We start from the raw sequence: 12,468 nt of genomic DNA, 5'->3' as shown, positions 1-12,468 counted from the left end.
TGGGGTGAGGATCCCCAGTTCCTGGCAACGGATGAAGGAAGGGTCCCCTCTAGTCCTCAATGGTAAAGGCCACACGACCTGTACGAGCAGGCCAGAGAAGGACAGATGTGTGCATCTGCAGACAACCCCTAGGCCCACTGTCCCGAGGTGGTTTCAACAAGGTACCCAGATTCTGCCTTAGCCTGGGGTGGCGGGGAGAGCAACCTGGGGCCACCATCACAAAGGACCACAAACTGAGCAGTGTAAAACAAAAGGACTTTATTCCCTCTCAGTCCTGGAGACCAGACTTCTGAAACCCAGGTGTGGGCAGGGCCGCATTCCCTCCCAAGGCTCTAGGGGAGGATCTTTCTTGGTCTCTTCCAGCTTCTGGGGGCTCCAGGCATCCTTGGCTCATGGGAGCATCACGCCAGTCTCTGCCTCCATCCTCATCATCACGTGGCCTTCTCCTGCTCTCCCGCGTGCGGCTGTGTGTTCTCTTTTTACGAGAACGCCAGTCACAAGATTTAGGACCACCCTAAATCCAGGATGATCTCATCTCGAGATCCTTACCCTAATTTCATCTACAGAGACATCTTTTCTAAATAAAGTCGCAACCACGGGTTCTGGGGGTCAGGACACAGACAAATCTTTTTGGAGGCCCCTGTCCTACTCAACCCAATCCTCGGTGTGCCGCTCACAACCTGGAGAGCATGAGCCTGCCGGGGCTTTCTGGGGGGCGGGAGGCGGCTCGCTCTAGCCTCTCAAACAGAGCAGCTCGGGGAGCCCTGCGTGCGTGTATGTGGAGGCTGCAGATGGCACCAGACACTTGAAGCAGCCGGCACAGAGGCAAACAGTGCTGAAGCCAGGACTGGGGCCAGGACTGGGGGCGGCCTTCACGCTCCGCGAACCCAAGCCACCGCTGCGCTATGCCTGCCGCCCAGGGACCCGTTTTCCCCCAGCCTGTGCAGAGCCACCCCCGTAACAGGGGAGGGCCAGGAGGACACCCTCCTTCGGTGCAGCCATAACCGGCAGCCCTGGCTGGGCCACCACGGACTGCTTTGCTTTGTGTGTGGGCTTTTTCTGGCCCAGGTGCCGCTCCCTGGGATACTTAGCGATCAGTCACACGCAGAGCCTGCTATGTCCTGAGTCCCTGGCAGGTCTGCTGCCCAAGTATCACCCAAAGCCACTAATCCTGGTCACCGCCACAGACACCTCCAGGCTCAAGCCACCACTCCCTGATCCCAAACCCAGGTGCCGCAGCAGCCTCTCACCATCTGCCTGCTTCTCCTCTCATCCCCTGGCCCGTTCAGCCCACAGCCATCTTTGTGAGACATGAAGAGTCCTCAAATGGTTAAACGGACAGTGAACCAATGACCTGGCACCTACCATGTGACCTCCGCTCCTTGGTATCCACTCAAGGGAGAAGAAGAGCTGCCGCCACACAAGCTCCTGGGCACGAATGTCCGTGGCAGTGATAGTCACAATGGCCCAAAGGTGGAAACAACCCCAACGTCCATCGATGGATGAATGGCTATATAGAACGTGGCAGGGCCACAAAACGCAGTATTATTCAGCCTTAAAAAGGAAATGACAGACGTGCCCAACTGTGAATGTACTTATTGCCACAGAACTGTCCACTCAAAGATAGCGAAGGTGGCAAATTTTATGATCTATATATCTCACCACAAGTTTTTTCAAAAAGAAGGAAACGCTGACACACCCTCCAGGGTGGATGAACCTTGAAAACCTCGTGCCAAGTGAGAGAAGCCGGACACAAAAGTCCACGTGGTTCATGATTCCATGTATATAAAATGTCCAGAACAGACAAATCCATGGAGACAGAGAGCAGATGAGTGGGTGCCCGGGGCAGGGGGAGGGGGCAGGGGGCTTCCTTTCGGACTGATGGAAACGTCCCAAAGTTGACTGGTGATGGTTGCACAACTCTGTGAACATGCGAAACACCACTGAATAGTATATTTTAAGTGAGTAGATTGAATGTACTTGGAACTGTATCTCGATCAAGCCCTTTGCCATCACAAACCTTCCCAGGGCCCCTCCCTCAGTGCAACTGAGGGCTCGCCAAGCCACGCCAACCTCACCGCGACCCTCACTCTATATGTGCCGGTCTGTCTTCTGATCTGTCCTCAACCTTGCCAAGCCATTCCCACTTTAGGGTCTCTGTGCCTGCCTGTCCCTCACCTGGGGCACTCTTCCCCAGTGGGGGGGGGAGGGGGCTGCATCTCACTGCTGGGGTGTCAACTTCCCACCCTGGCCAGTCCCAGCAAGTCACTCTGTTGCTTCTCTCTGAGAACACCCGTTTTGTTCATTTGCAGCAATTCTCTCCTGTCCCCCCTAAAACCACACTGGCTCCCCAAAACCATGGCCCTCACATGCCCTGGATGCTGCTGTTTCCCCAGCACCCAACATGGTCCCTGAACAGTCCCTGAAATGTGCCGCCCCAACCTTACAGGCCAAGATTCTGAGGCCCAGAGAGGTTAAGAGACCTGCCCAAAGTCACACAGCAGAGCACCATGGCCCTCCCTGCACCTCGGGCTCCCCCAAGTCTGAGGACGAGAATGGAATACTCATGCACCGACCCTTCCACCCTGCGACCTGAAAGTGGTCTCCCCAACATCACACCTCATCCCCACACCCAACCTGGTCCTTAGGGTTCCTGCCCCTGGGTAAGGTCACAGCATGGATTTATGCGTCAGGCTGAACGTCCGCTGGCTTTCACATGGTAATGGCATGCCTATCACCACCAAGGACCGTAGACTGACACTTGGGCATTCATGGGAAGGAGTAGGTACCAAAGCAGCCACATTCCCCCTGTTCGCAGGTAAAAACTTTGAGATCTATCATAGGGGAAGGCTGCAGCCACAGAAGGGCAGGAGGGGAGCCTGCGTCAGGTGGGTTCACTCCCCTGCACCAGGCATTGCAGATCTGCCGCTTGTCACATGCAACAGCCCAAGAGGCTTGGAAAGAGCTTGCTCATCCTGGTCCCAAGTGTGGGAAAAGCCACCGGCCCATCCAAGACAGCACACCATACAGGTGGGTGCAGAGCTTTGACCTCTATCTGACCAGGTACAAAGCTTGTACCCCCGCCCCCTCAACATTTCCTCCAAACTGAAGGGTTTTTAGCCTCAGCACTGCTGACTTTTGGGCCTGCGTCGCTCTCTGCGGTGGGGGCCATCCATGAATCGTGAGGTGTTGAACAGCATTCCTATTCTCTACCCACTAGATGCCAGGAGCGCCCCTCTACCCCAGACAAGACAACCAAAATGTCTCCAGACACTGCCTAATGTCCCTGCCTGACAGAACTGCCCCCCATACAAAACACTGCTCTGTCTCACAAGATCCAGTGTAAGTTCACCTCCGCCCAGGGCTCACGCCCAACTCCCAGTGTAAAGGAAGGCGAGAGAGGGAAGAGACAGAGAATGGTTACCAAGAACAAGAGAATGGCTATCTGCCTATCTTACAAATCTTTTCTAACTCTATCAATAGATGACATATAGGCAAATGTGCTCCACGTGTTCAGTGGAGTATTACTTGGCCATTAAAAGCAATGAAATTCTCTGATATACACTACAATGTGGATGAACCTTGAAAATATTATGCTGAGTGAGAGAAGCCAGACACAAAAGGCCACACGATGTAGGATCCCATGTATATGAAATGTCCAGAAAAGGTAAATCCCTAGAGACAAAAAGCAGATTGGTGGTTGCCAGGGGCTGAGGGAGGGAGGAATGGAGAGTGACTGCACATGGGGATGGGATTTCTTTCGAGGGTGATGAAAAGTGTTCTGGAATTAGACGCTGGTGATGGTTGCACTACTCTGTAAAATACACTAAAAACCACTAATTTTTACACGTTCAACAGATAAATTATTCAGCACACAAACCATACGTCAATAAAACTATTACTTTAATGAAATCTTTTTAAAAACAATAATACATTTCCAAATCCAATGCAGAAACCAGACATCCAGTCATGAAAACAGCCATTAACCTAGCATGACCCCCTTCTTCCTGTCACACTACATACACCTACTGCGTGAGACAAGATAAAGTGGACATTCTTGCCCTCAGAAGCCCTGACTTATGGGGACACTCAAGGTGCTTGCTTGCTTGCTTTCATTCATTCATTCATTCATTCACCGACCATCTCTTCCTCTACATGCTAAGCAAAAACATGAGCTGCCGGAGCAGGAACAGACGGTACCTGGTCAATGGTGAGCACCCCAACAATATGTGCCAAACAAATGCACAGAAATGAAGATACACATTCTAGCCTACATGGTCATGATCTCACAAAGAAACAAGCAACTAATTAGAAAACAGTATGACCTGAAAATTCCACCTGAAGAATCAGAGCCTGAGGCTCACGTCACACAGGTATGTCTGCCTAGGACAGTCAGATCGGAGGCCAAATCCAGAAACCAGCCACATGGGTGTCTGCAGCTCCCATGCAAACCCTCCCCAAGGCCTTAGGATGCAGGACAGGGGGGAGGGTCCCGCCATTCTGCAGGAATGCAGCAGAGACTTACTGCCACCTGTGCAAAGCGTGCTCTCCTCTTTGACCCACAAGGAAGGACTTGCTAGACACACCTGACAAAAGAGGATACTGAGGCCTGAGGAGCTTGGGACCTCAGTGCAGCCATGTGGCCAGAGAGCTGGGCCCAGGAGAAGAGCCAAGCCTCCAACTCCTCTCAGGGCCCACAGCAGCTTCCCAGGTGAGGTTAGCAGGTAACCTGGCCTGCCCCTGCACGCCAAACACAGCCAGCAACTTGAGGAAGAACTGTCCCTCCACCCTGGTCCTGAGAGGCCAGGAGCCATCTGTGGCCAGCTGTCCCTTGTCTCAGTGGGAGGAACACAACCTGGTCCCCACCATATGGGCTACATGGGGAAGGGGTAGCTGTCTCCACTCCAAGCTCCAGGATGGAGCACAATCTGTCTTCCTGACCACCCTCAGGTCCCCACAGGAGAGGGCACCAAAACTTTCCTTCAGATAATCCGAAAGGGAGAAATACCTATCCCACCTCAAGTCTACAAATGAAGATACCTGTCCTTCTTCCAACACCCAGGGAGTGAAGGTACAGGTGACAAAGATGTAGAGACACCCATCCCTTCAGGTAGCAATGATGTGGGGACAGCTGTTCCCCTTAGTTCACAATGATATGGAGGTACTTTTCCCGCACCAGGTACGAACTACGTGGGAACATCTATCCCCCCTTCCCCAAGTAACAATGATGCTTGCAAGCAGCGCCCAGTTCATACACCTCACAGTATCATCCTGTCTTCCCTAGGTAGCAGTGATATGGAGGCATTTGACCCTCTCAGGTAGCAAGGATGTAGGGACACCTGTCCCTCCTCAGGTAACAATGATGTGGTGGCACCTACTCCACATGATGGAGTAATGTATGTAGTAATGATGTAGAGGCCACTGTCCCCTCCAAATAATAATGAAATAGTGACACCTATCCCCACCTCCAAGTAGCAATGATGTAGGGGCACCTGAACCCTTTCAGGTATCCGTGATGTGGGGGCACCTGTCCCGCCCACGATGCCCGGGGCGTAGGAACACCTGTACCCTCAGGCTGTGCCAAGCCCCGCCCCGCCGCGCGCGCCCCGCCCCCGCCGCGCGCCCCCCGCCCCGTGCACACGCCGGACACGCGCCCCCTCCCTCCCTTCCCGGCCCCGAAGGGTCGGGGCGGACAGCCCCCTTACCCGCGCGGCCCGCGTCAGGCTCAAGTCCTTCATGACCTCCTCGAAGGCCGCTGTCTCCTCTGCCTGCTTCTGGTTGTGCAGGGCGATCTTCTCGCTGAATTTCCGCGGATTGTTCGAAGTCGCCATCTTCTCGCCGCCGCCTCCTCCTCCTCCTCCTCCTCCACCTCCTCACCCCCCCCCACTCGCCAGTGCCACCGCGCAAGCGCCGGCCGGGCCCGCGGGCGGCGGGCAGTGCGCAGGCGCCTTGGTGGTCGTGAGTGCGGCGCAGGCGTACGGGAGCGGTGCGCGGCGCGGGGGCGAAGGCGCATGCGTACGCCCAGCCGCGCGCTCGGGTCCAACAGAAGAGGCGGGGGGTTGGCGGGTGGAAAGAGTAGGGTTTGAGCACATGCGTAGTGCGTAGACTCCTGGCCCGCTGGACAGCGGCCGCCTGCCTATTGGACAAGCATGGTTCGCCGACGGGCTGGGGCGCTGGAGCCCCCAAGGAGACCGCCGGACCCAAAACCTTCCAAATTACAAGGATGGGGCCAGCAACCCACAAAGACAGGTAGCACCCCGATGCTGAGCTGGGCCTCGGACTAGTTCAGCTTTGAGACCAGTTCAGGGAGTTGCTCATTCGTGCATTCATCCATTCAACGAATATTTATTGAGCGCCTGTATGTGCCAGGCACACTGAGGAAAAGGCGTGAGCAAGCAGACGTGGTCCCTGACCTGACGGGGTGCGCAATTAGGGACGGGGACAGACATAACCAACCAACAAATGACCCAAGAACATTTCTGATGGAGATAATTGTGATGTGGAAAATAAAACTAGGGGCGCCTGGATGGCTCAGGTCATGATCCCGGGGTCCTCCGATCAGCCCCACATCAGGCTCCCTGCTCCGCGGGGAGCATGCTTCTCCCTCTCCTGCCTGCTGCTCCCCCTGCTTGTGCTGTGTGTGTGTGTCAAATAAATAAATAAAATCTTTAAAAAATAAAAAAAGAAAGAAAGAAAAGAAAACTGGTAATGGTCTGGCAGGATATTGATGGTAGGGAGGGAGGCTCCTGGCCACCACTGTCAGGGAAGTAGGGGGGACATTTGAGCTGAGGCCCGAACCTTGTCAGCAGCCCCCACAGCCCTAAATCCCAGGCATCATATTTAACATCTTGTTCTCCCCATCACCTTACATTTGACCAGTTTCTACTCTCTGGATCCTTAAGCCTGAAGGAACACAAGTTTGACATGGGGTGCTATAGGAAAGGTTCAGAAATCGCACCTAGACAAATCCAGCAGTGAAGAGGGTAGCAGGGTCTTCCCAGTGGCAGATGGGGGACCCAAGGAAACAAGAAAGGTTCTGACATCTAACTGTCCCTTCCCAAGCAGAGGGACCATGACCACGAATATCAAAGGTTTACATTCAGAAGGCTCCAGGGATTTCCAGGCATGGACAGGGCGGAAGCCAAGAGGGGCAGCTAGGGAACTGTGGGACAGCTCTAACTGAACAAAAAGCACACTTGAAAGAAAGAAAGAGAAAAGATTTTTAAAAAGCACACTTTTTACTAGGGTGAGGGATGGCTGGAGGGATTGCTGGTGATGATCATAGGGGGAATCACCATTATTTTCTGAACATGCTTTTATTCACACTTTACAACTGTTCACTGAATACTGTCCATATTAAATATATAGATAGATAGATTTTAATTTGGATTACCCTGGGCACTATCGCTGCTTTATTTTATCCTTTTTGTTCATATGGTTTTGAGCACTTTCATGGTCTTCTAAGCTTTTTGTCCAACAAGCATCTGCCCTCCCCTTTTGGGTGCCAACAACCAACTGCCCAGGGAACATTCTGCAATTTTCAGTCCATGATATGTGGATGGCATGAGCTTCATTACCCTCTCTCCCCACAAACCCACCTTCCCAAGTTGGAGGTCTTTGCCAATCATCAGAGCCCATTGCTTTGCCTTCATGATTGGCTCAAGGCAGGCACGTGATCCTGTTTGCACAATGAGATGCAATTCTGAAATTTTTGCTTGAACCACTGGAAAGAGAAGCACCCTTTTTGCTTGGATGGCTGGTTTGAAGGATAACACAAATTTGCTGTGTCAGAGGTCACTACTTAAGAGAGATGTCCCAAGAGAGTGGCCCTTACACAGAGAAAAACAGAGCCAAAGTTAGACACTGAGCTCCTGGATCCAGCCATGCCTGAAGCTAACTAAACACTCCTACATTTTCAGTTATATGAGCCAATAATTTGTTCTCTTCTTTGCTGAAGTCGATTTGAAGTCTATTTTCTGTCTCTGGTGCTGACAGAGACCACAGACCACAGCTTCTGGGAGTCAGGTGCAGAGCTGGGCATTCTACAAATACGGCTTCCAATTCCAGCCACCATCCTATAAGATAGGAGAGGAAATACAGACAGAGGAGGAATGGCAGCTGCCTGTACGAAGTTAAGTGCCAGAGCCAGGACTAGACCTCAGACCTGACAGCAGAGCTCAGCTTTCTTCTCCGCACTGGGTTTTGTAAGGTTTAAATGCTGTCAATACATGTCAGGTGCCTAGCTTAAAACAAGTGCTCAGAAATTGCTGGTAATCCTGATCCCTTACATATGTCTGCACTAAGCCAGTTTCTGGGCAGAGAAAATAAAAAGATTTGGTAGGTAGCAGTGGTTATCAGGTCCCGAACTGGGCCATGCCCGCAGAGCAGAGGTGAAGATCCACTGCTTGCCCTACTCACCCCCATTCACCCCACACCCAGGCAGTAACCCAATCCGTCCTAAACCCTGGTGATGAGTCAGAGGAAGCTGTGAGCCTGCTTATTGCGTAATGGCCGGACAATGACCCAAGCCCTCCTCCCGTTCCATTGACCCCCAGTCCGAGGAAGGCGAGGCTGAAGCGTCTGGTGACCAGGGCAGAACCCAGCCCTGCTGTTTTTGCTTTCTTCACTCATCAAAGAAAGCTGCTAATGCTAGTGTGGCCTGGGCGGGCTTCTTGGACCAGCCCATGGTCTCTGTAAGTCAGGGTGGATCTCATGCTCCCCATCACACTTAGGAAAAAAAATCCACCCTCCTCCTGGCGACTCAGGAGGCCCTCATCCCCCTCCCGCCTCCCTGGCCTCTCATTCCAGCCAGTCCAGCCTTCTTGCTGTACCACCTCCAGATCTCGGCATGCACGGGAGCCTCTGCCGACTGCTTCTGCATCGTTGTGGCACCTTCTCATTTTCAGGTCTCTCCTCTGAAAGACCCTCCCTGAGGGCCTGTCTGAAATCTGTCCCTATGTGTGTCCCATGTCCCGTGAACATCCCACTCTCTGAAGGCAGCTGTTTCCAGGGTGCTATCTGCTCCCTGCTAGACCAACTGAGACCAGAAGCTGAAAGTATGTTCACCCTACCCAAACACTCCTGGGCTCAAGTTCCCTGTGTGATGCACAGAGGACACAGACATACCAACTCCTTAGTCTTAAGGCTTATTCTTTATCCCTTGAAGGGTCTGAGCACTTTAAGCCTCATTTAAAAAAAAAAAAAAGATTTATTTATTTATTTTGGAGCGCGAGAGCGCACACGCACGCGTGCGCACACACACACACAAATGTGAAGGGAGGGGCAGAGGGAGAGGGAGAAGGAGAGAATCTCAGGCAAACTCCCTGCTGAGCTCAGAGCCTGACACTGGGGCTCGATTTAATAGCCCATGAAACCATGACCTGAGCCAAAATCACGAGTTGGACGCTCAACCCAACTGAGCCACCCAAGCGCCCCTAAGCCTTATTTTATACTTGCCTATTCATTCTGTTTTCCTGGGTCCCCAGAGCTAACACAAACCTAGGCACAGAGGGAGAGTTAGGAAGTGTTCGTTAAATGAATCATTTTCTGCCTGGGAAACTCCTATTCATCCCTCAAAACCCACCTCAAATGCCCCCTTCCCTCCAGAAAGCCCATCCTGACCCCTAAGAAGAGCTGTGTTCCTCACTCTAGGGTCACCCAGCCTGGAGTCCTTCCCCAGCCAACCCTGACCCAAAAGGGCTGGGAGTATCCAATTGTTGAATAGTTTCACTTTAGTTACACACCACATCCAAGTGTGAGCTAAGAAGTGAGTCCCTTTAAGGCATTTCCTGCTGCCTGCAGAATATGGTTTTCTCTCCTCTGCTTCATAGTCCTGCCTAGCTCCATTTGTTCCTGGCCAGCTTCCCCAGCATCATCTCCCACTCTCCCCTTTCTCACGTCCGCCACTCCAGCCTTGCTGCATTCTGCCACAGGCTGTCTCCCTGCCTAGAATGCCCTTCCTCTGCATCCAGGCCATAGCACTTCTCAGCATACAAGCTAAATTAAAACCTAAACTCCTGGGGCACCTGGCTGGCTCAGTTGGAGGAACACACGACTCTTGGGTCTCGGGGTCGTGGGTTCGAGCCCCACATTAAGTGTAGAGATTACTTGAATAAATCTGTAAAAATAATAATAATAAAACAAACCTAAACTCCTGAACATTCCTTAGTGGTCCAGCCCTTACCAATTCTCCACCTGTTTGACAACGGAAAAGTGACTTCTCTCTGAGCCAGGCTGCCCTGTGTTAAATGTGGATGGCGGTACTCCTCGTTGCAGGCTCTTGGGAAGATTAAATAGATAACGCATGTAAAGCACTTAGCTCAGCGCCTGCTTCCTCGCAAGCATTCAATAGCTATTAGGGAAGAAAACCCTACCTCGAGAGTTTAGTTTTCATGCCTTGCTTTTCTGCACTACCTTATATGGAATCTTAGTCAATCCGGGGTACCCACATCGCGTAGAGGTGAATTCGGGCCATCGGAGCAGGAAGGCAAAGAGGAAAACCATCCAGGGCCCGTCTTTGACTTCCAAACCAGGCCCTCATCAAAGTTTTGAAAGGCAAAGCAAGAGCCAGGTTTGATTACGAAGCAAAAGGGGAGAACCTGAAGGAAGCCAGAAATGGCCAGGCATGGAACTCACCCTTTACCATGGAATAGGAAGGGGTTCGCTGAGGACCTAGGCCTCTTATCCTCCCCCCCATCCCAGGCTGAGTGTAGGTGAAGGGGGGGGGGATAAGGCAGAGCTGCCAAAGAGAGTAGCAAGAAGCTGGAACTGAGGGGGCAGGGGCCCAGGGGACGGCTTTATGGGATGGCAGGACAGGGGCAGCGGCTCAGGTCATGATCCCAGGGTCCCGGGATCGAGCCCCGCATCAGGATCCCTGCTCCACGGGAAGTTTGCTTCTCTCTCTCTCCCTCATCCCGTGCTTGTGTTCCCTCTCTCGCTCTCTGTCAAATAAATAAAAATTAAAAAAAAAAAAACACTAAACTAAAGCCACTGGTATGACTGATCCAACGATGGCCTCAGTCCGCCTCTGTTCCTGTGTCCTGCCCTTTGCAACACTCCTATGTAGGTCTTCCTTCTCAAGTTTGAGGATATGTCCCCAGCCCTGATTCTGGACTTGACCCTGTCATCTGCTTTGGCCAAAGGCATATGGGCAGAAGAGACAGCATACGGTTTCCAGATAGGGACCTTAGAAGGCTCGCGTGATTCCACTTGTCCTCTGGTGGCACTGTAGAGCATGTTGGCCAGCTGCTAGTCCGAGGCTGTGAGACAGGTGGATCTGAGACTCCCGGCTACTCCACAGCCTTGCACCAGGAGGCAGAGCATGCCCAGCCGAGGGCAGCCCAGAACAAGCACCCTCCAGCGGAATCACAGACACATGAGAAAACAAACATCCATTTTTGCATGCCATTGAGACACGGGGCTGTTTGTTACCCAGCGGTAGCAACACACACTGAGGTACCCCTTTCCCCCACTCCCCAGGCAGCTAGGGCATTGACACAGGGCATGGGCTAGGCCAACAGGATGTTTGTGCTCCAGAACAAGTGGTGCAAAGAAGTAGCATCAAGACAAGACAGGGGCATCTGGTTTTCAGGGGCAGCTATGGCTGAGTGCCCAAGGGCAGGTGGCAGTGCCAATTGAGGCATCTGGATTCCGTGGTGATGGCAGAAGTGTCCCCGCCAACCAGTTCCCCGGCATGATTTCAGCTGATCGCCCTGGCTGCCTCACCCCCTTGATTTCTACTGTTTTCTGAGCCTGGTTTTCCAGCCTTCCTGCCACTTTTGTGAGGAAATGAACAGCCTTCCAATGCACATTTTTGCCATTTAAATCAGCCTGAGGCAGTTTCTGTTGCTTGCAATAAAAACCCCGTCTTCTATAAGATGGGCAATCCCCAGCATGTTACATTTATAATATAAATTTGAAACTGTTTTGAGTTACAAGTATCAGAATATCTAACCACTGGTAACTTAAGCAACACAGGCATTGTGATTTCTCATAAAAAGGGAGTCTGGAGGTCAGAGGTTCCAGGGTGGGACAGGTGGCTCTGTGATTTCAGCACTTTGGGAGGAGGCATCGCAGCACCTCGCTTAACTTGCTCCTCATGGCCACAAGATGGCTGCAGAAGTTCCTGGCATCGTGTCCTCACAGGAAGCAGTAAGGGAGGAAAGGGGGCAATAAGGCCTCTCTTGTGTCCAGAAACCCCCCCACCCAGACCTCCCCTTAAAGCTTGCTGGCCAGATCTGGGAAATGCGCCCAAATCAAAAACAACCCCAGCAAAAGGCGTTGCCAAGAATGGCTCAGCCAAATCCTAAATTAACCCCCGAGGCTGGGCACGCTGCTGCTGGCTCCAAATCGGGGCTCTGTTGGTGAGGAGGGAGAAATGGCAGCTGGGATGGCAATAAGCAGGGTCAGCCACAAGATGTAAGCTGCAGCCTTGCTGTAGGCGGCTTCACGGCCCTCTTGCCCTTGGGG

General features: G+C 52.6%; 1 protein-coding gene across 9 annotated transcripts in view; it reads right to left on the bottom strand.

The window, feature by feature from the left end:
- CRTC1 (CREB regulated transcription coactivator 1) overlaps positions 1–5,900 on the bottom strand; it is a 77,491-nt gene extending 71,591 nt beyond the window's left edge. For 7 of the 9 annotated variants that reach the window (XM_025885043.2, XM_025885046.2, XM_073901012.1 and 4 more), the window contains exon 1: positions 5,706–5,900. In XM_025885043.2, the coding sequence (XP_025740828.1) occupies positions 5,706–5,831 (126 nt within the window). In that variant the 5' untranslated portion in view covers positions 5,832–5,900. The remainder of the gene's footprint in view (positions 1–5,705) is intronic. The other 2 variants (XM_025885044.2, XM_073901017.1) reach the window with 1 other exon arrangement.
- Between the last annotated feature and the right edge of the window lie 6,568 nt (positions 5,901–12,468).

Source organism: Callorhinus ursinus, unplaced genomic scaffold (genome assembly GCF_003265705.2).
Source record: "Callorhinus ursinus isolate GAN/ISIS: 27379988/994484 unplaced genomic scaffold, GSC_fseal_2.0 scaffold15, whole genome shotgun sequence".
NCBI lineage: Eukaryota > Metazoa > Chordata > Mammalia > Carnivora > Otariidae > Callorhinus > Callorhinus ursinus.
Note: the sequence above shows the minus strand (reverse complement) of the source record. Positions and strands in the feature narration are given on the sequence as shown.